The 26,575-nt window shown below is 48.8% G+C and overlaps 1 protein-coding gene across 2 annotated transcripts; it reads left to right on the top strand.

Annotated features, from left to right (window-relative positions):
* On the top strand, nt 1–25,187 carry RWDD1 (RWD domain containing 1). 2 transcript variants are annotated; one of them, XM_038740161.1, is made up of 7 exons: nt 1–83; nt 9,996–10,061; nt 15,314–15,444; nt 18,995–19,138; nt 19,783–19,915; nt 22,496–22,558; nt 24,901–25,187. In XM_038740161.1, exons 1-7 carry the CDS (start codon nt 11–13, stop codon nt 25,011–25,013), a joined length of 723 nt encoding a protein of 240 aa, XP_038596089.1. In that variant the 5' UTR covers nt 1–10; the 3' UTR covers nt 25,014–25,187. The 2 variants fall into 2 exon arrangements, with proteins under 2 accessions (XP_038596089.1, XP_038596095.1); XM_038740167.1 differs by lacking the exon at nt 1–83 and adding an exon at nt 15,032–15,214 and having other exon boundaries at nt 10,012–10,061.
* Nucleotides 25,188–26,575: the final 1,388 nt, after the last annotated feature.

Raw genomic sequence — 26,575 nt, 5'->3', positions numbered from 1 at the left:
GGTCACCGCCATGACCGACTACAGCGAGGAGCAGCGCAACGAGCTGGAGGCCCTGCAGTCCATCTACCCTGACTCCTTCACAGGTGCCGTCGGCCCCCTTCCCTCTGACGTCACCTTTACTATTAGTATTATTATCATTCATTAATAATAATAATGATGATGCTATTTGTTAAGCGCTTCCTCTGTGCAAAGCACTGTTCCGAGCGCTGGGGCGGTTGCAAGGTCATCAGGTTGTCCCACGGGGGGCTCACAGTCTTCCTGTATATATGTTTGTACATATTTATTACTCTATTTATTTTACTTGTACATATCGATTCTATTGATTTTATTTTGTTAGTATGCTTGGTTCTGTTCTCTGTCTCTCCCTTCTAGACTGTGAGCCCGCTGTTGGGCAGGGACCATCTCTATATGTTGCCAACTTGGACTTCCCAAGCGCTTAGTACAGTGCTCTGCACACAGTAAGTGCTCAATAAATACGATTGATTGAACTCTATTTATTTTACTTGTACATATCGATTCTATTTATTTTATTTTGTTAGTATGCTTGGTTTTGTTGTCTGTCTCCCCCTTCTAGACTGTGAGCCCGCCGTTGGGTAGGGACCGTCTCTAGATGTTGCCAACTTGGACTTCCCAAGCGCTTAGTACAGTGCTCTGCACACAGTAAGCGCTCAGTAAATACGATTGATTGAACTCTATTTTACTTGTGCATATCTATTCTATTTATTTTATTTTGTTAGTATGCATGGTTTTGTTCCCTGTCTCCCCCTTCTAGACTGTGAGCCCGCTGTTGGGTAGGGACCGTCTCTATATGTTGCCAACTTGGACTTCCCAAGCGCGTAGTACAGTGCCCTGCACACAGTAAGCGCTCAATAAATACGATTTATTGAACTCTATTTTACTTGTACATATCTATTCTATGTATTTTATTTTGTTAGTTTGCTTGGTTTTGTTCTCTGTCTCCCCCTTTTAGACTGTGAGCCCGCTGTTGGGTAGGGACTGTCTCTATATGTTGCCAACTTGGACTTCCCAAGCGCTTAGTACAGTGCCCTGCACACAGTAAGCGCTCAGTAAATACGATTGAACTCTGTTTATTTATTTTACTTGTACATATCGATTCTATATGCAATATAGAACCCGTGACCCTTGACTCCAAAGCCCGGGCTGTTTCCACTGAGCCACGCTATTATTAATAACAATCGTAGTCATCTTTGGGAAGCGCTTCCTACGGGTCAAGGCTAATAATCCTAGCATTTGCTGACGTTCATTCATTCAGTCGTATTTATTGAGCGCTTACTGTGTGCAGAACACTGTACTATCAATCAATCAATCAATCAATCGTATTTATTGAGCGCTTACTATGTGCAGAGCACTGTACTAAGCGCTTGGGAAGTACAAATTGGCATCACATAATGGTGGCGTTTATTAAGCGCTTACTATGTGCAAAGTACTGTTCTAATCGCTGGGGTGGTTACAGGGTGATCAGGTTGTCCCACGGGGGGCTCACAGTCTTCATCCCCATTTTACAGATGAGGTCACTGAGGCCCAGAGAAGTGAAGTGACACAGCTGACAGTTGGCGGGTCCGGGATTTGAACCCATGACCCTTGACTCCAAAGCCCGTGCTGTTTCCATTGAGCCACACTATTATTAATAACAATTGTAGTCATCTTTGGGAAGCGCTTCCTATGGGTCAAGGCTAATAATCCTAGCATTTGCTAAGCGCTTACTCTGTGCCAAGCACTGTTAATCCATTCAGTCGTATTTATTGAGCACTTACTGTGTGCAGAGCACTGTACTAATAAGGGTGGCGTTTATTAAGCGCTTACTATGTTCAAAGCACTGTTTGTTTTTTTTTAATGGCATTTATTAAGCGCTTACTATGTGCGAATCACTGTTCTAAGCGCTGGGGTGGTTACAAGGTGATCAGGTTGTCCCACGTAGGGCTCACAGTCTTAATCCCCATTTTACAGATGAGGGAACTGAGGCCCAGAGAAGTGAAGTGACTTGCCCAAAGTCACACCGCTGACAATTGGCGGAGCCGGGATTGGGGATGAAGACTGTGAGCCCCACGAAGGACAACCTTTAGAACAGTGCTCCAGCGCTTAGAACAGTGCTTTGCACATAGTAAGTGCTTAATAAATGCCATTATTATTATTATTATTACTATTATTATTGTAGCCCCCCCAGTGCTTAGAACAGTGCTCGGCACATAGTAGGCGCTTAACAAATGCCATTATTGTTTATTATTATATCAAACACTGTTCTGTTACTGGGGTGGAGAAGCAGCGTGGCTTAGTGGCTAGAGCAAGGGCTTGGGAGTCAGAAGAGCCTGGGTTCTAATCCCGGCTCCACCACTTGTCTGTCAGATTGAGCCCCCTTTTTCATCATCATCAATCGTATTTATTGAGCGCTTACTGTGTGCAGAGCACTGTACTAAGCGCTTGGGAAGTACAAATTGGCAACATATAGAGACAGTCCCTACCCAACAGTGGGCTCACAGTCTTTCCTCTCCTCCTCCTCACCCCCTCTGCCCTACGTCCTTCCCCTCCCCACAGCACCTGTATATATGTTTGTACAGATTTATTGCCCTATTTATTTTACTTGTACATATTTACTGTTCTATTTATTTTATTAATGATGGGCATCTAGCTTTACTTCTGTTTATTCTGACGACTTGACGCCTGTCCACATGTTTTGTTTTGTCGTCCGTCTCCCCCTTCTAGACTGTGAGCCCGCCTGTGGGGTAGGGACCGTCTCTATATGTTGCCAGCTTGTACTTCCCAAGAGCTTAGTACAGTGCTCTGCACACAGTAAGCGCTCAATAAATACGATTGAATGGCTTCGGGCAAGTCACTACACTCCTGGGCCTCAGTTCCTTCATCTGTAAAATGGGGATCAAGACTGTGAGCCCCACGTGGGACAACCTGATTACTTTGTAGCACGCCCCCGCCCCTCAGTGCTTAGAACAGTGCTTGGCGCATAGTAAGAGCTTAACAAATGCCATTATTATTGATGATTATATCAAGGACTGTTCTGTGCGCTGGGATGGAGGAGCAGCATGGCCTAGTGGCTAGAGCAAGGGCATGGGAGTCAGAAAGTCCTGGGTTCTAATGCCGGCGCTGCCACTTGTTCGTTCTGTGGCTTTGGGCAAGTCACTTCACTTCTCTAGGCCTCAGTTCCCTCATCTGGCAAATGGGGAGGAAGACTGTGAGCCCCACGTGGGACAACCTGATCCGGGCTTAGAACAGTGTTTGGTACATAGTAAGCGCTTCACAAATGCCATTATTTTTTATTATATCAAGCGCTGTCCTGTGCGCCGGCCTAGAGAAGCAGTGTGGCCTAGTGGCTAGAACACGGGCCTGGCAGTTAGAAAGTCCTGGTTTCTCATCTCAGCTCTACCACTTGTCTGCTGTGTGACTTTGGGTAAGCCACTTAACTTCTCTGTGCCTCAGCAACCTCATCTGTAAAAGTGGGGCTCAAGACTGTGAACCCCACGAGGGACAACCTGATTACTTTGTAGCCCCCTGCCCCAGTGCTTAGAGCAGTGCTTGGCACATAGTAAGCGCTTAACAGATACCATCATCGTCATTATTATTATTTTGTGGGCCTCAATTCCCTCATCTGTAAAATGGGGATTGAGAATGTGAGCCCTAAGCGCAACAGGGGCTTTAACCAACCCGATTTGCCCGTACCCACCTCAGTACTTAGTACAGTGCCTGACACATAGTAAGTGCTTAACAAGTACCATCATCATTATTATTATTATTCTCTGGGACTCAATTCCCTCATCTGTAAAATGGGGATTGAGACTGTGAGCCCTATGCGGGACAGGGACCATGACCAACCCCTTTTGCCTGTACCCACCCCAGTGCTTAGCACAGTGCCTGACACATAGTAAGCACTTAATAAATACCATTATTATTATTGCTATGGTATTTGTTAAGCGCTCACAATAATAATAGGGTATTTTTAAGTGTTTACTGTAATAATGATTAGGGTACTTGTGAGTGCTTACTATAGTAATAATAATGGTATTTGCATGGCTCTGGAAAGAGCACGGGCTTTGGAGTCAGAGGTCATGGGTTCAAATCCCGGCTCTGCCAGTTGTCAGCTGTGTGACTTTGGGCAAGTCACTTAACTTCTCTGTGCCTCAGTTACCTCGTCTGTAAAATGGGGATTAAGACTGTGAGCCCCCTGTGGGGGCTCCTAATAACCTGATCACCTTGTAACCTCCCAGCTCTTAGAACAGGCTTTGCACATAGTAAGTGCTTAATAAATGCTTAATAAATCATTATTATTATGGAGAAGCAGCGTGGCTCAGTGGAAAGAGCACGGGCTTTGGAGCCAGAGGTCATGGGTTCAAATCCCAGCTCCGCCAATTGTCAGCTGTGTGACTTTGAGCAAGTCACTTAACTTCTTTGTGCCTCAGTTACCTCATCTGTAAAATGGGGATTAAGACTGTGAGCCTCCCGTAGGACAACCTGATCATCACCATGTAACTACCCCAGCGCTTAGAACAGTGCTTTGCACATAGGGCTTAATAAAGTCCATCATTATTATTATTATAATTAGGGTATTTTTAATTGCTTACTATAATGCGTAATAATAATGGTATTTATAAAGCATACTATGTGCCAAGCACTGTTCCAAGCACTGGGGTAGATACAAGGTAATGAGGTTGCCCCGCATGGGGTTCGCAGTTTTAATCCCCATTCTACAGATGAGGGGACTGAGGCCCAGAGAAGTGAAGTGAGTTGCCCCAAGTCGCACAGCAGACACGTGGCGGAGCTGGGATCAGAATCCGGGTCCTTCCGACTCCCAGGGCCGTGCTCTATCCCCTGGGCCACACTGCGTCCAGCAGCCCCGGTCCCCTCACCCCGGGGTCCATCGTCTGCCCGGATTCCCCCCAGTGCATCCGTCCAGTACAGCTTCGGAGAAAAATTCACAGGCAAGCGATCAGTACTGGGCCACTGGAAAGGAAGTTGGGCGTGTGGGTTGCTCCGTCCCCAACTCTGAGGCTGGGTGCCCAGAAATTGCAACCATCACAGAATTCCTCCAAGCCAGCAGTCAGTAGTGTTTATTGAGCACTTACTACGTGCAGAGCACCGTAATAATAAGAATGATAGTATTTAAGTGCTTACTATGTGCCAAACACTCTTCTAAGCCCTGGGGTCGATATAAGGTACAAGGTTGGACCCAGTCCCTGCCCCACATGGGACTAACAGTCTTAATCCCCATTTTGCATTTGAGGCAACTGAGGCGTGGGGAATTGAAGTGACTTGCCTAAGGTCACCCAACGGGCAAGTAGCAGAACCAGGATCAAAGGCCACTTCCAAGCCCTCGCTCTTGCCACTAGGCCACACTGCTTCTCATAAACACTTGGGAGCGTACAGTAGAGTTAGGCACGATAACTACTCACAAAGAGTTTACACCTTAGAGGGCATCTGGTGTCAATATCACGGGGACTTCTGGGCCGCAAGAGTCACGGGGTTGACCCGAAGGGGCATCGCTCACGGTTTATTGATCCACGAAGCTGTGCATGCTGGCGATACGAGGAGATTCGAGAGGTTGTGGGATGCCTTCCTGAATTAGTAGTCCATGCCGCACCGCTCCTGGTCCTAACTGGGCCAGACTACTCTCTACCCTTCGAGGATATTAGTATTATGGGTCTTCTTTTGATCGAGAAGTGTAAGCCCAGCTGGAGGGTACACTGACCCCCCATAAGAGCCACACATTTACCCATTTTCTTTTAGACTGTGAGCCCACTGTTGGGTAGGGACCGTCTCTATATGTTGCCAACTTGTACTTTCCAAGCGCTTAGTACAGCGCTCTGCACACAGTAAGCGTTCAATAAATACGATTGATTGATTTACCCAGCTAGTCCCCCACTTCTGTCCTTATCCACCCTGCTTGTGCTGGCTTTGAGACCCAGTTTTCTCCATGTTGGCCCATTGGTTGATTGAAGGCACATCTCCTCCAACATTGCCTTCCCTAACATTGCCCTGACTTGCTCCCTTTATTTCTCCGCCCTCCCAGCCACGCAGCACTTATGCCCATATCTGTCATTTATTTATATTAATGTCTGCCTCCCCCTCTAGACCAGAAGATAGGTGTGGGTAGGAAATGCGTGTGTGTTATATTTTACTCTCCCAAGCGAACTGCACACAGTAAGCGCCCAATAGTTACGACTAACTTGTACATCATTTAAGATGATCTTGCAGAATGAACCATTCATTCATTCATTCATTCGATTGTATTTATTGAGTGCTTACTGTGCGCAGAGCACTGTACTAAGCGCTTGGGAAGTACAAGTTGGCAACATATAGAGACAGTCCCTACCCAATAGTGGGCTCACGGTCTACAGAGAGCACATGGTCCCTGCCCATGTCACTGCTGGCTTCCAGGTAGTTCCTGAGGCACTGTTTGGCGCAGGTTATAACAATAATTATGGTATTTGTTAAGCGCTTACTATATGCCAAGCACTGTACTAAGCGCTGGGGTGGATACAAGCATCTGTCAGAGTGAGGGATGACTGAGCACTGACCTTCTGGTTTCTTGTTGCAGCTTCAGATGTGGCTGCAGGAAAGGGACAGGATAAAAGGATCTGTTCCCCTCAAAGGTTTTTAATGGGATGCCACTACTTGTTGGGACTGGCTCTGTTGTTGTGGGTTTCCAGGGACTAGGCTTCACCACAGCATTAAACATAATTCCCATGAGTTTGTAGGGGTTCTAAATTCAAAATTAAAGGCCCTGGACTTAGTGTTGCCTAAGGAGTACCAGCTGTGCCCAGGCCATTGTGAAATGCAGAATCAGTGTTATGCCTGTAATTTTCTTCTGTTCATGTTCGTGTGTCCCCCCCCTTCTGGACTGTAAGTTCATTCATTCAATCGTATTTATTGAGCGCTTACTGTGTGCAGAGCACTGTACTAAGCGCTTGAGAAGTTCAAGTTGGCAACATATAGAGACAGTCCCTTCCCAACAGTGGGCTCACAGTCTAGAAGGGGGAGACAGAGAACAAAACAAAACATATTAACAAAATAAAATAAGTAGAATAAATATGTACAAGTAAAATAAATAAATAAATAGGGTAATAAATACGTACAAACATATATACATATATTCAGGTGCTGTGGGGAGGGGAAGGAGGTAAGGCGGAGGGGATGGAGAGGAGGACGAGGGGGAGAGGAAGGAGGGGGCTCAGTCTGGGAAGGCCTCTTGGAGGAGGTGAGCTCTCAGTAGGCCTTGAAGGGAAGAAGAGAGCTAGCTTGGCGGATGTGGGGAGGGAGGGCATCTCAGGCCAGGGGGATGACGTGGGCCGGGGGTCGATGGTGGGACAGGTGAGAGCGAGGCACGGTGAGGAGATTAGCGGCAGAGGAGCGGAGGGTGCGGGCTGGGCTGGAGAAGGAGGGAAGGGAGGTGAGGTAGAAGGGAGCAAGGTGATGGACAGCCTTGAAGCCGAGGGTGAGGAGTTTCTGCCTGATGTGTAGGTTGATTGGTAGCCACTGGAGATTTTTGAGGAGGGGAGTAACATGCCCAGAGCGTTTCTGGACAAAGACAATCTGGGCAGCAGCATGAAGTATGGATTGAAGTGGGGAGAGACACGAGGATGGGAGATCAGAGAGAAGGCTGATACAGTAGTCCAGATGGGATAGGATGAGAGCTTGAACGAGCAGGGTAGCAGTTTGGATGGAGGGGAAAGGGCGGATCTTGGCAATGCTGTGGAGCTGAGACCGGCAGGTTTTGGTGACGGCTTGGATGTGAGGGGTGAACGAGAGAGCGGAGTCGAGAATGACACCAAGCTTGCGGGCTTGTGAGACAGGAAGGATGGTAGTACCGTCCACAGTGATGGGAAAGTCAGGGAGAGGGCAGGGTTTGGGAGGGAAGACAAGGAGTTCAGTCTTGGACATGTTGAGTTTTAGGTGGTGGGCAGACATCCAGCTGGAGATGTCCTGAAGGCAGGAGGAGATGCGAACCTGGAGGGAGGGAGAGAGAACAGGGACAGAGATGTAGATCTGGGTGTCATCAGCGTAGAGATGATAGTTGAAGCCGTGGGAGCGAATGAGGTCACCAAGGGAGTGCGTGTAGATCGAGAACAGAAGGGGACCAAGAACTGAACCTTGGGGAACCCCCACAGTAAGGGGATGGGAGGGGGAGGAGGAGCCTGCAAAAGAGACTGAGAATGAACAACCAGAGAGATGAGGAGAACCAGGAGAGGACGGAGTTTGTGAAGCCAAGGTTGGATAGTTCATTGTGGGCAGAGCATGTTTCTACCGGCTCTGCTGTATTCTCCCAAGCGTGCAGTGCGGTGCAGTGTTTTGCACATAGTAAGCGCTCAATAAATGCCATTGATTGCACACTGTAAGCACTCAGTAAATACCACCGATGGAGCAATAGCAGCTACTGTTTGCGGAACACTGTACTAAATGCTTGGGAGAGTGCAATAGGCACTTTAAATGACAGGTGGACTAGAGAATAAGGAACTGTACAGGAGTGCTCCAGTGAGAGGTGTGACTTTCCAAAGGCTTAGTTGTCTCAGAAATGCTGAAGTGGCAGTTGGAGGTGGCTATAGAGTAGAGAGACGAGAGACTAATCAGGAAAGACCTCCTGGAGGAGATGTTTTTGTAGATAGGTAGAGGAGTGATCTGTCTGAGGTGAACGGAGAGGGAGTGACAGGTAGGAGGAAAGTCGGTGAGCAAGAGATCAAGGATATGACTGAAAGAGTGATAACCTTCCCAATAGGTTGTGGCTTGAGAGGAACAAAGCATGCAGATTGGGGGCGTAGCAAAAGAGCAAAGGATATGTTGGATGGAATGAGAAGCAGCACGGCTTAGTGGAAAGAGCAAGGGCTTGAGAGTCAGAGGTCGCGAGTTCTAATCCCGGCTCCGCCACTTGTCTGCTGTGTGACCTCGGGCAAATCACTTAACTTCTCTGTGCCTCAGTTACCTCATCTGTAAAATGGAGAATAAGACTGTGAGCCCCATGTGGGACAACCTGATTATCTTGTTTTTACCCCAGCGCTTAGAACAGTGCTGGGCACATAGTAAGCGCTTAACAAATACCATAATTTATTATCATTATTAAAGAGAGCTGCTGGTCAGGAGTTTCTGCATGAGGTGGCAAGGGATGTGGAGAAGCAGTGTGGTGTAGTGGAAAGAGCTTGGGCCTGAGAGTCAGCAAGACCTGGGTTCTAATCCTGGCTCTGCCACTTGCTTGGTGCGTGACCCTGGATTAACATGGAAGCAGTTGGGATGGAGAGGACTGTAAAATGGGGATACCTGCTCTCCCTCATACTTAAACTGTGAACGCCATGCGGGACAGGGACTGTGTCTGACCTAATTAATGTGAACCTACCCCAATGCTTAGAATAATGTTTCATAAGCACTTAGCAAATACCGTAAAAGAATTGGAAGTTTTTGAGGCAAAGGGAAGTTTGCACAGAATGATGTTTTAGAAGAATGATTCAGGCAGCAGAGAAGTATGGACTAGAAAGGCTGGAGGCAGGAAGGCCAGCAAGGAGGCTGATGCAGTAGTCAAGCTGTCTGGACCAGCGTGGTTGCAGTTTGGATGAAGAGGAAAGGGTGGATTCTGGCAATGTAGAGGAAAAGCCAACAGGTTTAGGGTGATGGGCTGAATATATGAGGTTTGAAAGAGGGAGGAGTCAAGGGTGATATCAGGATTACCAGTTATGGAAGCTACATGAACCGTGAGAGAGCACTTGGTATTCACCCCACCCCAAACACCTCAACACTTATGTCCTTAGCCAGCCGTAATATATTTTAAAGTCTGTTTCCCCCTCTAGACTATAAGCTCCTTGTGGGCAGGGAATAGGTCTGCCAATTCTGTTGTAGTGCATTCTTCCAAACACTTAATACAGTGCTCTGAACACAGTAAGCACGCAGGAATTATCATTGATTGACCGATTGAATAATACAGTCAAATGATTTATCGAGAGCTCTGCTTTGGGGAAATTCTCATGATGTGTATCTTCATCTTACAGTGCTGTCTGAAAACCCAACCAGCTTTACCATCACTGTGACCTCTGAAGCTGGAGAGAATGATGAAAGTAAGTGCTTTATAAATCCACTTCCACAGGACTCCAGGCTGGGGACAGCTAGACTGGAAGCTCCTTGAGGGCAGAGATTGTGACTGCCAGTGGATTGCACTCTTTCAAGTACTTAATGCAGTGCTGTGCCCACAATAATTGCTTAATAGGTACCCTTGATTGAGTGGGAAGTGGTTCAGTTCCTTGTTTTAATAATAGTAATTATGGTATTTTTTAAACGCTTACTTCGTGCCAAGCACTGTTTTAAGCGCCGGGGTAGATGAAAGGTAATCGGGTTGTCCTACAAGGGTCTCACAGTCTTAATCCCCATTTTACAGATGAGGTAACTGAGGCACAGAGAAGTTAAAGTGACTTGCCCAAGGTCACACAACTGACAAGGGGCAGAGCTGGGATTAGTCCTCATGTCCTCTTGGCTCCCAGGCCTGTGCTGTCTCCGTAAGCCATGCTGATACCCCGGCAGCTCGCTGCTAAATCACTTCGGAAATCCTCTGTCCCACCGTGAACTGGTGGGGCTCGGGGGAGGCGGGGCAGGGAGGAAGAGCTCTTAGTACAGTGCTTTGCACACAGTAAGTGCTCAATAAATACTATTGAATGAATAAATGAATACGTGGCCCTTAAAGAGGAGACAAGTCCATCTTTGATCCCCAAGCCCACCCGTGCCACAGTGGCAAGGTTGGGAGATAGGAAGGGGATAGGAGAGAAGCTGCAGCCTTATTGTTTCCATTCCCTCTGGGTTCCTAGCCACCTTCTCTACGGCAGAGATGTGTTTTAGTGGCCCTGACAATCTCTCTGGTGCTAGCCTCCTGGGGCTCACAGGGTACGGTGGTTAGTCAGACACAGGGAGAGATAGCTAATCGATTAATCAGTCGTATTTATTGGCCACATACTGTGTGTAGAGCACCATTAAAGCAAATGGTAAGGAGTTTCTATTTGATGTGGAGGTGGCTGCCCATCCATCTTGAGTGGGGGAATACGAACTGAGCGATTTTGTTGATAAATGATTTGTGCAGCAGAGTGAAGTATGGATTGGAGTGTGGAGAGACTGGAGGCAAGGAGGTCAGCAAGGAGGCAGAGGCAGTAGTCAGGGCGGGATAGGGCAAATACTTGGTAGCAGTGTGGATGGAGAGGGCGGATTTCAGCAATGTCACGAAAGCAGAACCAACAGGATCTGGTGACAGATTGAATGCATGGGTGGAATGAGAGAAAGGAGTGAGGACAACACCAGGGTTATGGGCTTGGGAGGTGGGGAGGCTAGTGGTGTTGTCTACAGTGATAGGAGAAACAGTGGGAGGGCAGGGTTTGGGTGGGAAGATAAGGAATTCAGTTTGGGGCATGTTTAATTTGAGATGTCAGGGGAACATCCATATAGCTGTGTCTTGAAGGCAGGAAGAAATGCAAGATTGCAGGAAGGAGAGAGGTCAGGGCTGGAGATAGAGTTTAGGAGTCACCTGCATAGAGATGGGAATTGAAGCCATGAGAGCAAATGAGTTCTCCAAGGGAGCAGGTGTAGAGGGAGAATAAAGGGGATCTAGAAATGAACTTTGAGGGACCCCTAAAAATAATCATGATATTTGTTAAGTAGTTGCTGTGTCAAGCGCTGCTCCGAGTGCTGGAGTGGATACAAGGTAGTCAGGTAGGACACAGTCCCTGTCCCACTTTGGACTCACAGTCTTAATCCCCCGTTTTATAGATGAGGTACCTGAGGCACAGAAAAGTTAAGTGACTTGCCTAAGGTCACACAGCAGACAAGTGGCAGAGTCGGGGTTAGGACCCGTGTCCTCCGACTCCCAAGCCCATGCGCTTGCCACCGAGCCATGCTGCTTCTTGCTCCTTTTTCTCCTCTGCCTCCCCAAGAAAAGGAGACTGAAAAGGAGCGGTCAGAGAGCTAGGAGGAGAACCAAGAGAGGACAGTGTCAGTGAATCCAAGGTTGGATAAAATTTCAGGGAGAAGGGGGTGGTCTAGAAGTGTCAGAGGCACAGCCGGCAAGTGGCGGAGCTGAGATTAGAACCCAGGTCCTCTGGCTCCCACGCCCGTGCTGTTTCCACTAGGCAACACTGCTTCTCATCAATTACAGCTATGTCCATAAGTGCTGTGAGCCTCAAGGGGGTGGGGAATAGAGAGTGCAAATCCCAGTGCAAGAGTGATGCAGAAGGGAGTGGGAGAAGAAATAAGGGCCCAGTTGGGGCAGGCCTTTCGGAGGAGATGTGCCTTCGGTAAGGCTTTTGAAGGTGGGGAGAGTGATCGTCTGTTGGATGTGAAGTTGGAGAGTGATCCAGGCCAGAAGCAGGACGTGGGCGAGAGGGTGGCGGCTAGGTAGATGAGGTCAAGGTACAATGAATCCACTGGCATTAGAGGAGCGAAGTGTGCTACAGGCTGGGTTGTAGTAATAATAATAATAATAATAATGGCATTTATTAAGCGCTTACTATGTGCAAAGCACTGTTCTAAGCGCTGGATAATAATGGCATTTTATTAAGCGCTTACTATGTGCAAAGCACTGTTCTAAGCGCTGGGGAGGTTACAAGGTGATCAGGTTGTCCCTCGGGAGGCTCACAGTTTTAATCCCCATTTTACAGATGAGGGAACTGAGGCCCAGAGAAGGGAAGTGACTTGCCCAAAGTCACACAGCCGACAATTGGCGGAGCCGGGATTTGAACCCAAGACCTCTGACTCCCAAGCCCGGGCTCTTTCCACTGAGCCACTCTGCTTCTCTATAATAATGTTGGTATTTGTTAAGCGCTTACTATGTGCAAAGCACTGTTCTAAGCGCTGGGGAGGTTACAAGGTGATCAGGTGGTCCCACGGGGGGCTCACAGCTTTTATCCCCATTTTCCAGATGAGGGAACTGAGGCCCAGAGAAGGGAAGTGACTTGCCCAAAGTCACACAGCCGACAATTGGCGGAGCTGGGATTTGAACCCATGACCTCTGACTCCCAAGCCCAGGCTCTTTCCACTGAGCCACACTGTAGGAAATCAGAGAAGTAGGGTAGAAGGGGGCAAGGTGATCGGGTTATTTAAAGCCAATTTTTAAGAAGTTTCTGTTTGATGCGGAGGTGGAAGAGAAACCCCTGGAGGATCCTGAGGCGTGGGGACACATGGACTGAATGTTTTGGTGGGAAAATCGTCTGGGCAGGAGAGTGAACTATGGACTGGAGTGGGGAGAGAAAGGAGGCAGGGAGGTCAGCAAGGAGGCTGGTACAGTAGTCAGGGCAGGGTAGGCTAATTGCTTGGATTAACGTGGTAGCAGTTAGGATGGAGAAAAAAAGGATGGGTTTTAATGATGTGAAATTGAAACCGACAGGATTTAGTGATGGATTGAATACGTGGGTTGAATGAGAGAGATGACTCAAGCCATCATTACAGGCTTGTGAGAAAAAAGGGATGGGTGTTGTGTATGGTGTTAGGAAAGGAAAATTGGGGAGGACAGGGTTTGGGAGGGAATATGAGGACTTTTGTTTTGGGCATGTTAAGTTTGAGGTGTCGGGGAGACATCCAAGTCGAGGTGTCCTGAAGGCGGGAGGAAATATGAGACTGTGCAGAAGGAGAGAAGTCGGGACTGGAGAACTAGGTTTAGGAATCAACCGCGTAGAAACAGTTGTTGAATCCATGTAAGCGAATGAGTTCCCCCAAGGGAGTGGAGAAGAGAAGGGGACCCAGAACTGAACCGATCTAGGCAAATGAAAGACACCCCAAGTTTGTTTGTTTTTAACCAGACAATGGGGTGGTGACAAAAGGCAATCACTGCCCAGAGAACCCTCGCTGTCTCAGTATGGGATAGAGGGATCTGTGGGAAACCCTCTACCTCGGGTTTTGAATGAGTCGTCCTGGGCCCCAGAGAGCCAACCTGTGTCTGAGCCGGGAGGCAGGGCAGATCCCCTCGGCTGGGTTCTCTCCGCCTGATGAGGCTAAGGCTGTGTGTTGATCAGCCGTTTCCACCAAGACTCCCACCCCACCAGGATGAAGGGACAGATTCAACCCAACAGCCGGTCACACTTATTATTATTATTATTATTATTGTTGTTATTATTATTATTATTATTACTATTAGTTCCCTCCGCCTGATCGGGCTGGTTGATGTGACTAAGGCTGTGTGTTGATCAACCATTTCCACACCAAGACTCCCACTCCACCAAGATGATTCAACGTAATAGCCAGTCACACTTCTTCATTATATATTATTATTAATTATTGTTATTATTGTTATTTCCTCCAGTGGAGGGGGGAGCTCTGGGAATCACGGCCAAAATCCCAAAGGATTTGGGTAGAGCCATGGATGAGAGGGCCGTGCCGGTTCACTCTCCACATTGTGTGCTAAGCCTTTCCTCCCATTTTGAGCTGTCTCTCGAGGTATTGGAATTAAAGTCTGTATTTTATTCTTTTTGGTACTTTGGGCCCAGCATTGCATGCAGCTCTTGGGGATTGGTAATAGAAGTAATCCTAGATATTAGACTTTTATTGTGTGCAAAGCACTGTAACAAGTGCTGGGACAAAATAAACAGGGAAGTAAACATGGCCCTCATGGGGGCTCACAGTATAAGAGGGTGAGTGGGGAGAGGGATTGGGAGACAGACACATCAGGAATGAAAGAATATTAAAACGCAACACAGATAAATTCACAAATAAAAACAAAATCTGTAGGGTGTTGTGGCTAGAGGGGCAGAATTTCAGGCTCCTCAGGATTCAGAGTTCAGTGCACCTTCGGAGCCACACGAACCTCTACAGTAGCCACTAGTGTTCCTGACCTTTGTGGAGGCCTTGTGCTGCTCTTTCCTTAGGGGGTGGTGGAAGGCAGGATGGATTTGGGTCACCTTGGTGGTGCAGAAGACAGCCTGTGACAGTTCCTGGGAAGACCGCGGGGCTGGCTGTCGTGGGCCAGGGAGGGCATGGAATATACTGGGAGCAGGGGCCTTCAGTGATGGTGGGAGGGAGGGAAGATGGCAGTTCTCATGGATGATTTTCTTTGCCGCAGAGGAGGGGTCCAAGAGCTGAAAGCAGACAAACAGGGCAGTAACCGGAAGGAACAGGGCAAATTCAGTGAAATCAACAATAACTGCTTAGTTCCTGGACTCCTCTCCTCTGCCGGCCAGAACAGTCAAAGCCTCCCACCGTTCAAACAGCTGTGACCGGGATTTTGTCCCTCTGTTTTCACGAGGTGGGACCTTTTCCTCGGCAGGGGTGTGCGGGGATGACGCAGAGTGTGTATGGTCTGTTTCAAAAGCAAACGTAATGATGCCTGCCTTTTTTCTCTCAGCCGTACAGACAGCCCTTAAGTTTACCTATGGAGAAAAGTATCCAGATGAGGCTCCTCATTATGAGATATTCTCCCAGGAGAACCTTGAAGATAATGACATCTCAGACATCTTGAAGTTACTGGAACTCCAGGTAGGAAAGAGGAAGAGGGTTTCAGAGCACCTAAGGCATGTTTTCTGGGGTCGAGAGGAGTCCAGGGGTACTGTTTTCCGGAAGCTCAGCTGTGAGGTGTTTCTTCTGAAAAACTTGACAATCAGTTATTTCCCAAGCGCTTAGTACAGTGCTCTGCACACAGTAAGCGCTCAGTAAATATGATTGAATGAATGAATTAAGGGTGTTTATTCATGGATCAGAGGGGGTTTTCCAGGGGACATTGGTGTGCTCCAATCTTGTCTACGTCACCACGGACCCATTTCCCACATCCTCTTAGCCTGGAGCTCCCTCCCCCTCCTTATATGCCCGACCACCACTCTCCCCACCTTCAAAGCCTTATTAAGGTCGCATCTCCTCCAAGACCTTCCTTGATTAAACCCTCTTTCCCCTATCCCTTCCATGTCATCTGTATTTGGGTCTCTGACCTTTGGGCACTTGATATTCACCCGATCCTCAACAGTCAAACCCACAGCACTTATGTACATATCTTTAAAAATATATGTTACAAATGATTTATTTACCTTAATGGTTGTCTCCCTTACTAAACTGTAAGTTTGGGGGCAGGGAGCGTGTCTGCTAACTCTGTTGTATTGAACTCCTCCTAGCGCCTAGTACAGTGCTCTGCACATAGTAAGCACTCAATAAATTCCATTGATGATGATGATCTAGAGGTGCTCAATTCAACTGGAAAAAAAATTGCCTCTTGATGACTAGTATGTCAACCCTGTGTTCCAGAAGGACAAGGGTGGCATCTGAGTGGGCAGGACTGGAGAGGGCACCGGGGGCACTGGCCGAGGAGGGGCTGGGGCGTCGAGTGGAGTATGGCAGAAACGTAGTTGGCAGGAGGCGATGAGTCAGCTGCGGAGCGGAGCAGTTAGCCAGCAGCAGAACCAGGCAGGTGAGCGAGCCTTCGGGTGGACACACCCGATCAGTAGTAGTACTCACAGTATTTATTAAATGCCTACTGTGTGCAGAGCACTGTACTGAATGCTGAGCAAGAACACACCGGTGGAAATTAGACATGGTCCCCGGTACTCAGGAGGCTCACAACCTAAGATGGTCACTCAGAGTTCTTTGAGGCCTGTATTGACCACTTGGGAGAATACAGTGGACCCGAAAAAAGTGGTCCCTGCCCTCAAGGACCAGTGGGGGAGACAGGTTAGATACAGATCACCAATCAATCAATGGTATTTATTGAGTGCCTACTGTGCACAAAGCACTGTACTAAGCACTTGGAAGAGTGCAGTAATACAGAATTGCTAGACACATTCCCTGCCCAAAGTGAGCTTACGGTCTAGAGATTATACCCGCAATTTAAATATGTAATAATGATTGTGTTTTGCTAAGTGCTTAATATGAGCCAAGCTCTATACTGATCAGTCCATCAGTCGTATTTGTTGAGTGCTTACTGTTTGCATAGCACTGAACTAAGCACTTGGGAGAGTACATTAAAACAGAGTTGGTAGATGTTGTTCCCTGTCCACAAGAACCTTAGAGTCTAGAGGGGGAGACGGACATTAAAATAAATTTACAGATATATGCATCAACACTGTGGAGCTGAGGAAGGGGTGAATAAAGGGTGCAAATCCAAGTGTAAGGGCTCTGCAGAAGGGAGAAGGAAGAGAGGAAATGAAGGCTTAGTGGGGGAAGGCCTCTTGGACAAAGCGTGATTTTAATAAGGTTTATACTGTGTCCAGTATGCTGTTTTGCAGCCCTACATCCCAGATGAAAGAGCCCCCAGAGTCACTTTACTACAGTGCCTGGCACATAGTAAGCATTAACTAATGCCATCATTATTATTTAGGAGTGTCCAGACCCTGGTCAGCCTCTGCTGGTCCTAAATCCCTCTAGTTCTCCTGTTCTTGACAAATGGTTTTGGGGACGTTCATTCATTCAGTCATATTTATTGAGTTCTGTTTGCAGAGCACTATACTAAGTGCTTCGGAGAGTATACTACAACAATAAACAGGCATATTCCTGCCGACAATCCGCTTACACTGCTCGGTTCTCCCCGAGTCCCTGCACATCCTGTCACTGCTGAAGCCCAGGTGTCTTCCCAAAGATGTAAAGGTCACCTGTGACTAGTTTGCCACCCTCTTCCGAGACTGGCTGCAGGAAGCTCTCAGAAGGAAGCACTCCTTCCCACATGTCCCGTCTCCCAGAGATTCTCCCCCAGCCCCTACAACAGATCTTGACAGTGTTTAATGGCTTCTTAATTTGGTAACAGTGAAAACAATTCCAGTTCAAACTGCCATTCCTTGGATCTGGTACTTTTTCCCCTAGGACTCTCTGGACTTCTCTGTAGGCATTCAGGGGCTCATGATCCTCTGGTCCTTCTCCCTCTTCCCTTGGTGTGTTCCAGGGTCTCTCAGCATCCCCCATCAGGAGCAGGAGGCTTGGTCCTGCAGAGTCCTCTAGGGTGTCCTAACCCTAATCCAGGATCCTCTCTACCCCTCTCTGGGTCCTGTGTCCATTTTGGGTCTCAGCACGAGCTGTCCCTGTGTCCTCTTCTCCCAGTCACACAGCTTGCAGCCTCTCGCCTTCAAGATGTCTCCCCCTTTTACACTGCGAGCCCACTGTTGGGTAGGGACTGTCTCTATATGTTGCCAACTTGTACTTCCCAAGCACTTAGTACAGTGCTCTGCACACAGTAAGCGCTCAATAAATACGATTGATGATGATGATGGCTGAGGAGCTTCTTCTCCAGCTACCTGTCCACAGTGTGGCCAAGTGGAAAGAGCCTGGGCCTGGGAATCAGAGGACCTGGGATCTAATCCCAGCTCTGCTACTTGTCTGCTGTGAGTCCTTGGGCAAGTCACTTCTGTGCCTCAGTTCCCTCATATGCAAAATGGGAATTCGATTCCTGTTCTCCCTCCTACTTAGACTGTGGGACTTGATCTTGTATCTACCCCAGCCCTTAATACAGTGCTTGGCACATAGTGCCTAACAAAACCCACAAATATTATTATTATTATTATTAAATCTTAATCCATCTGCCTGATTGGCTCAGGTCAGTGCAGGGCACCACAGAGTGACTCTCCTGGCTCTAGGTTGTGCTACTTCTTGTATTTGCATGAAGATGAGTACAAAAATGTAACTGCTAAGGGCTGCTGGTCGGTTGAGACAGTTTTGTGCGATAGAAATAATAACTGTGGCATCTGCTGTGCGCTTACTATGTGCTAAGCACTGGAGTAGTCAGGTCAGTCTCTGCCCCTCATGGGGCTCACAGTCTAAGGGGGAGGGAGAACCAGTATTTAATCCCCATTTTACAGATGAGGAAACTGAGGCACAGAGAAATTAAATGACTTGCCTAAGGTCACACAGCAGACAAGTGGCGGGGCCAGGATTAGTACCCAGGTCCTCTGACTTTCAGTCCTGTGCTCTCCCCATTAGGCCACACTGCTTCCCCAAAAGACAGAGTCCCAGCCTTTTTGGAGTGCCCAACGTAAGGGATCGATTGTGTTGAAGTGTATGGTACCTGGTGTGTCTTGGGGTGTGGGGTGAGAAATGTGCTTTTTCCGTGACTCAGGCAGAAGAAAATCTGGGCACGGTGATGATCTTCACGTTGGTGTCCGCGGTCCAAGAGAAGTTGAATGAGATAGTCGATCAGATAAAAAACAGACGAGAAGAAGAATTGAAACAGAAAGAAAAAGAAGCAGAAGAAGCAGAAAAGGTGAGTGTGTGGTTTTCTTCTGCCCAGGTGTGCCATCAACAGCAAAGCGGGCCCTCAAGGGGCTTGGGTGGGGTCTGGGCAATTTAGGACCAGGTCCAGGGGGAAGACTGTTTGGTAATCTGTTAAGGGGTCAGGTTCTGGGAAGGACGTTCGGATGTAGGATTACCCACATGCTCATGTCAGTCGGTGTCCATTTTGATTTATTCATTGCGGAAAGCCCTTCATTTGCAGATGAAGCCGGGGAACAGGCCGTGATGAAATGTTTTTGCAAGGTCTTCAAAGCCTCCCGGTGAAAAGGCAGATTGAGTCCCTGGAAATGTCTTCCCAGGCAGCCCCTAAGAAATCTCCCCGATTTGTACCCACAGACCCACGCAGATTTCCTCTGCTCCCGCCTCCAGGAACAGATCACAACCCTCCCTCCTCAGCCCCCCGGGAGTGCCTGAGCAGCCATCGCTGAGGCGTTCTTCACACCTAGGCCAGCGGAGGCACGGGAGCTGAGTTGGAAAGCCTCCCTCAGGAGTTGGGATGTGAAGTTGGCTCTAGAGAGGCTAGACTCTCTCCCTCCCCGGTGCCTCAGCTGTGTGGGGAGGAGAAAGGCGGGGGGCTTTGCCACCAGGTTGCCACTGTCCGTTCTGTGTTTTCAGCAATGTTTCCACGGCACCCCCGTCACAATTGAGAACTTCCTCAGCTGGAAGGCGAAGTTTGATGCAGAGCTTTTGGAGATAAAGAGGAAAAGGATGAAGGAGGAAGAGCAAGCTGGAAAAAACAAACTGAGCGGTAGGCTTGGGAGTCTTGGAGGGCATGGGCCCGAGACAGGAAAGGCTCTGGGGAGGAATTGTACCAGTCCATTGTCCATCAGCACTCCCAGTGAGTGCAGAGATGGGATTTTTCTTGATAGCTGGGGATGGGGGTTGGGGGCCGGCAAGGTTTTTTTTTCTTTTTTTAATGGTATTTGTGAAGTCCTATGTGCCAAGCGTTATACTAAGTGCTGGGGTAGATTCATTGAGTTATATTTATTGAGTGCTTACAGTGTGCAGAGCACTGTACTAAGTGCTTGGGAAGTACAAGTTGGCAATATATATTATATAATATATATATATGTGTGTGTGTGTGTCTATAGATACATCTACATCTATCTATGTGTGTGTGTGTGTATATATATATATATATATATATATATATATATATATTAGATACAGGCTAATCAGGTTGGACACGGTCCCTGTCCCACATTGAGCTCACTGTCTTAATCCCCAGGTGAGGAAACTGAAGCACAGAGAAGTGAAGTGACTTGCCCAGGGCCACACATAAGACAAGTGGGAGAGCCGGGATTAGAATCCACTAGCAGGGCACGGCTGCCCACAACGGTCACCTCCCCGCCACCGCCAAAAGGGGATCCCAGTTATCGCATCCACCCGAGCAGATCTGTGCCACAAAGATAGACGGCACCTAAAACAGGGTGCCAGCAGTGTGAGGTGAAGAGCGGTGGGTCCGTGGTGAAGGAAGGGGAGCAGGTGGACCAAAGTCTCAGAAAAGCAGGCAGGCATCAAAGAACAAGTGGGCCAAAGAGAACAGATTTTATGTTTTCAGCCCCTCTGATAGCCAGCCAGAGCCCAGGGTGAACAGGTCTGGGAGTCCAGCACAGATAGTTGTGAGGAAAAAATGTGTTCACCCCCACAACTGGGGGGACTTGGAGACACGTTCCCCCTTCCACCATGGAGCTAGTCCTGGTGTTCCCGTGTCTGAAGGAAAGTCTGGCCCCAACGAGGTCCTGCAGGTTCTTTTTAGGACAGAGAAGCGAAAAGGCTGTGGGAGATTTGATATTTGAAGATTTGCAGCCATTGGAGGGGCCTGCTTTTTACCCTGATCTCCTCGGCCCTTGAACATCCAGCCTGCTCTGCCCTCTGACTTCTCTCAGATGTGCCTTCCACCTTTCCTTCTGCTCCTGCCCTCCTCCGCCCCACTGCACCCTCTCCCTGCTCCCCTCCCACCCGTTGCCCTACTGGGTTTTTGTTTTTTACCTTCCTGGTGGCTGCAGAAGGAGCCAGGCCTGGCGCCCTCTTTATCCTCCTGTGTCAGCCATGCGTGAGGACTGGGGAGGGATTTAGCGGGTGGGGCAGGGGTGGTGGTGGAAAGGGGGTGGTGAGAAAGAAAGAGAATGAGAAAGAGAAAATGAGAATATGAATATGATTCCTCCCTGCTGCTGAGGGGGAGAGGGCCCAGGGGAAGCTAGGTGGTGAGCAGTGAGGATCCTAGCCTGAAGGGGAAGAGTGAGAAGCAGTATGGTCTAGTGGATAGTGCATGGGCCTGGGGGTCAGGAGGACCTGGATTCTCACCCCAGCTTCGCCGTTTGTCTGCTGAATGACCTTGGGCAAGTAACTTCACTTTTCTTTGCCTCAGTTACCTCACCTGTGAAATGGGGGTTAAGAATGTAAACCCCAAGAGGGACATGGACTGTATCCAACCTGATTTTCTTGTATCTTCCTCAGCACGTAGTGCAGCGCCTGATACCTAGTAAGTGGTTAAAGAATATCATTTAAAAATAGAGGGGAAGAGAAGGAGTGTGTGTATCTCTGGGGATGCATGTGTGTCTGTGTTAAGTGTACATGGGTTGGTGTGTGTTTGCATCTGGGTTGTGTCCCTGGAATATTTGTGTGTTTGTGTGTCTACTTGTGTATATGGGAGAGAAGAGTGCATACTTGTTTCTGGGGGTGTGTACTGGGGACCCCCTCGGCTGGTGTAGTAGCAGGTAGGACACAATGAACAGTGGAGATCCTGTGCTTTATTGGGAAGGTTGACGATGCCTGTGCTCTGTCTGTTCTGCGCATCAGATGTAGGGGGTCATCTTCAATCCAGAATCAACTTCTTGTCCAATCAAGAGAGCACTGTACTAAGCGCCTGGGACAGTACAATTGAGTAGAATTGGTTGGAAATTTGTGTCCAGGGTCCAAATGGAATTTTGAGCCACATTAGTGGTGCTTTGTACTTACACCCTGCTGCCTGCTCACCCACCTGCCCCGTGAACGAGGCGGCTGAGATGCTTCTGGTGTGTTCTGGTCAGTACTCAGAGCCGCCCGGCCAGAGGTGGGGAGCAGGCGTGGCTAGCCCCACTTTTTGGGTGGTGAAATTGACCCAGCGGACCTGAGTTCCCAGATCATCCAGCCTGGGGGATGGAGAAGGATCGAGGTCCTTGCTCCTGCTCTTTCCACGTCCGAACTGGGGCGGAATTTAGGGCTGAAGCTGGCCCTGCTGTGGCGTTACCTGGCCTGGGATCAGGGTCCTGCAAGTTGAGGGGGAGGGCCCCGGGGCTGGCTTGTCTGGCGTAATTTTTCCTTTCTACGTTCATTTCCTTCGTAGGGAAGCAGTTGTTCGAAACGGATCATAACCTCGACACCTCTGACATCCAGTTCCTAGAGGAAGGTAAGCTGGCCACATTGGTGGTTTTCAGTGGTAGCGAGATTCCATGTTGTATGGAAATTCAGGCTCCATAGGGTTGGGAGAAGAACTGTAACCTATAGAGAAGGGCTCAAGAGCTTTAGGAAAGATTAGGATACCTCTCCTTACGAGGCATCCGTCCTGCTTTGGACATTTAAGCTGAGTGCTCAGTAAAGACTAGTCCTACCCTTCTCTGGAGATTGGGGTAGGATTGGTCCTTAATGAACACTCAGCTCTCTGGACTGGGAGAATTGGTGTTACAGGTGGAAAATGGCTCATCCAATCCCAGAGTCAGTCAGTCAGACAATTATATTGAGCGCTTACTGTGCGCAGAGCCCTGTACTAAGCACTCAGAAGAGTACAGTATAACAGACACATTCCCTGCCCACAGTGAGCTTACAGTCTAGAGGGTGAGACAGACACATATATAAGTACCTTGGGGCTCTGAGGGAGGGAGGGAGCTGGTCAGAGCAATGCAGAAAGAAGCGGAAGTAAAGGAAAAGGTGGCTTAGGGAAGGCCTCTTGGAGATGTGCCTTCAGTAAGGCCTTAAGTGGGGGAGAGTAATTGTCTGTCAGAGCGGCCTGACAAAAAGGGGCTATACTGATTCCTTCGGCCTCACGTTTGATCCCCGGTGACCTCCCCCATCCCTGCCACAGTCCCGGAGCTTTGGTGCAGTTGGGCCGGCAAGACAGGTTCCCCCCTGGAGGTGGAGGGATTGGCCCCCAGCTCTTGCAAGTAGAATTTCGGAGTGTGCGCCCCAGAAATGCTCTGTTTAACGGCGGCTGGAGGTGGGAGTTCAGGGAATGTGCATCTTTGGAAATGACGGGGGTCTAAAAGAAAAGGCATGATATTCAGAGAGAGGGAGAAATCTCAGTGTTTGGGTAGAATGCTGTCCCAAGTTGTTTCAGCCTTTATCTCCAGCAAAACTTTTATCATTATTGGTATTTACCGTGTGCAGACCACTGTACTTAGCCTGGGATTGGGGGAACAGTACAGTAGAGTTGGTAAACACAGTCATCGCCCACAAGGAGCTTATGGTATAGATGAGGAAGATAGGCACTGAAATAAATTACAGATCGGGGTTAGCAACAGAGTTTAAGGAGATGTATTTATGTGTGGAGGTGACGGCGTGAGTATCAAAGGGCTTAGTGGGTACGGACCCAAGTTTACGGGCAGTGGAGAAGGGAGGGAGAAAAGTGTGGGGAGATGAGAGACTGAGTTAGTCACAGAAGGCTTCCTGGAGGAGGTATGATTTTAATAGGGCTTTAAAAGTGAAGATAGTGTAAAACCCCAGGTGATGGAGCAGCACAAGATCCTTCCTTTTCAGAGAGCCCACCCCTGGCCTGTCGGAACATGCGAGAAACTGGTGGTATTGGGAGGTGCCCCCATCCCATCTTCAGTGGTGTTGGTAGTGCCACCAACCCTGACCACACCAAACTCTTTTTCACTGTGGTTTGATCCCTGGGTCCTGTCTTTCCCTTTGGCTTCCCAGGGGGGCTGGAGAGGGGCTTTTATAGCCAGTGCCGATCGAGAAGCATTCAGTTGGGCTTTCTCCCACAGCTTTACTGCCTCTCGGTCCTCTGCCCCAGATAGGGAGCTGGTGGATACACTGTCCTGTCACTTGATCATTAAGCCTTTCAGAGCAGTCTCCGTGGCCCAGGACCTCCCGAGAAATCGCTCAGCTGTTTTTGTTCCCAAGCAGCTCATGTTCCTTACACGGGGAGGGGTTTGGGAGCCAGGCCCTGCATGGGTCGAAGTTCGGGAGCCAGGCCCCAGAGTTGGTCTGGAAAGTCTCAGGGCTGGTGGGCTTTCCCATCAGACCACAGATGGGAGACCCTGCAGGCGGGCTGTCCTCAAACCCTTTAGCCAATGGGAAGGTGCTGCTTTGGCTGATGGGAAAGCAGAATGGTTAGCTAGCCCCTTCCCCTCTGGCACAGGAGCATCTGGGGGACCAGTCAGTGGTATTTATTGAATGCTTACTGTGGGCAAAGCACTGTAATAAGCACTTGAGAGACTACAGTATAAGAGTTGATAGGCACAGTCCCTGCCTACAGTGAGCTTACAGTCTAGAGAGCGAGTCAGACATCAATATAAATTACAGCTATGTAGTTAAGTGCTGTGGGGTGGAGGTAGCGGTGAATAAAGGGTGCAAATCCAAGTGCCAGGGTGATGCAGAAGGGAATGGGGGAAGAGGAAATGAGGGCTTAGTTAGGAAAGGCCAGTTGAAGGAGTTGTGCCTTCACTAAGGGTTTGAAGGGCAGGGGAGGGGAGACTCTGTGTGGAGCAGGCAGATACCCAGTGGAGCGGTTCTCCTTGTGTCTTGCAGCAGGCAACAGTGTGGAGGTGGACGAGTCTCTGTTCCAGGAAATGGACGATCTAGAGCTGGACGACGAGGATGATGACCCGGACTATAACCCCGTTGATTTGGGGAGTGACTAGACCCTCCAGCCCGAGAGGCCGGGGTCCCTCTCCACCTGAGAGGCTGTGCCACAGCATCTGTGGCTGGGTCGGGAAATGGTTCTGTTCTGTTCTCTTTTTTTCTAAGAAAAAAAGAATAATTTCAGAAGAAGATTCTTCTGATTCGTTGTTCTCAGTAAACTGACTTTGGGGTCTCAGCTGTAAAGTGTTAAGTTCCCAACCACTGCTACTCTCCCAACACTCCCACCTAGCCACCCTTCTGTTGGTCAAACTGTGGGACAGGCAGGAGAGCGACACTTGGGCCGGACACTCCCGAGCATGTTGTACACGCTGTGAGCTCTTTCTGACCTTCCCTCCTTCACTCTGCCAAATGGCTGTAGTGGGCAAAGGTCAGTCGAGGCCCTCTGGTGAGCCCAGAGGAGGAGGGAGAGCTCACAGCCTTAAAGGCCTTCCCTTCCAGACCCTCTTTCCGGTCCCAGTGAAGGGAATTGAGACTCATCTTTTTCCATGGTTGGCGAGGGGTCAGCCCTTAGTAACTATGTGCATTGTCTTGGGCAGTGGTAAAAACCACATAGGCCTGAGAAACACAGATATGGTTGTGTTTTTCCAATCCCCCTGCTGTCTCCCCTCAGCCCTCCTGCCCCAGCCCCCTTTCAGGCCCTGAAGGTTCAGACTGTAGGATGGGGAAGTTGGGGATGAACAGAGTGACTGAGCATTGCTAGCTTCCCAGGTAGAAACTGGGGAGGAGTAGCATGGCATTAATAGTAATAATAATAATGATGGTATTTGTTAAGCGCTTACTATGTGCAAAGCACTGTTCTAAGCGCTGGGGGGATACAGGGTGATCAGGTTGTCCCACGTGGGGCTCACAGTCTTCATCCCCATTTTACAGATGAGGGAACTGAGGCCCAGAGAAGTGAAGTGACTTGCCCAAAGTCACACAGCTGACAGTTGGTGGAGCTGGGATTTGAACCCATGACCTCTGACTCCAAAGCCCGGGCTCTTTCCACTGAGCCACGCTGCTTCTCTATCCACGCGGCATTGTGGGTAGAGCAGGGGCTTGGGAGTCAGAAGGTCATGAGTTCTAATTCTGGCTCTGCTTCTTGTCTGCTCTGTGGCCTTGGGCAAGGCACTTCACTTCTCTGGGCCTGTTATCTGTAAAATGGGGATGAAGACTGAACAAAACAGAGACTGCCCAACCTGATTTACTTGTATCTACCCCAGCACTTAGTAAAGTGCCTAGCACATAGTAAGCACTTAACAATACTATAATTTCTTGAAACTGTCAACCACCAGCTTCTGGACCGATCAGTTGGCTGGCCCAAGCACACCACCCCAGTGGCTACTTCCCAATCCCGCTTTCATCCACCTGGAAATAAATGAATCAATAATATCTATTGATCACTTGCTCTGTGTAGAATACTGTGACCTAGTGGATGGGCGTAGGAGTCTGAAGGACCTAGGTTCTACTCCCAACTCTGCCACTTGCCTACTGTGTGAGCTCAGGCAAGTTACTTAACTTCTCTGTGCCTCAGTTACCCCAACTAAAATGGGGATTAAAACTGAGCCCCATGTGGGACAGG

This window comes from Tachyglossus aculeatus, chromosome 2 (genome assembly GCF_015852505.1).
Source record: "Tachyglossus aculeatus isolate mTacAcu1 chromosome 2, mTacAcu1.pri, whole genome shotgun sequence".
NCBI classification, from domain to species: Eukaryota; Metazoa; Chordata; class Mammalia; order Monotremata; family Tachyglossidae; genus Tachyglossus; species Tachyglossus aculeatus.
This window is presented reverse-complemented; position numbering and strand designations above follow the sequence as displayed.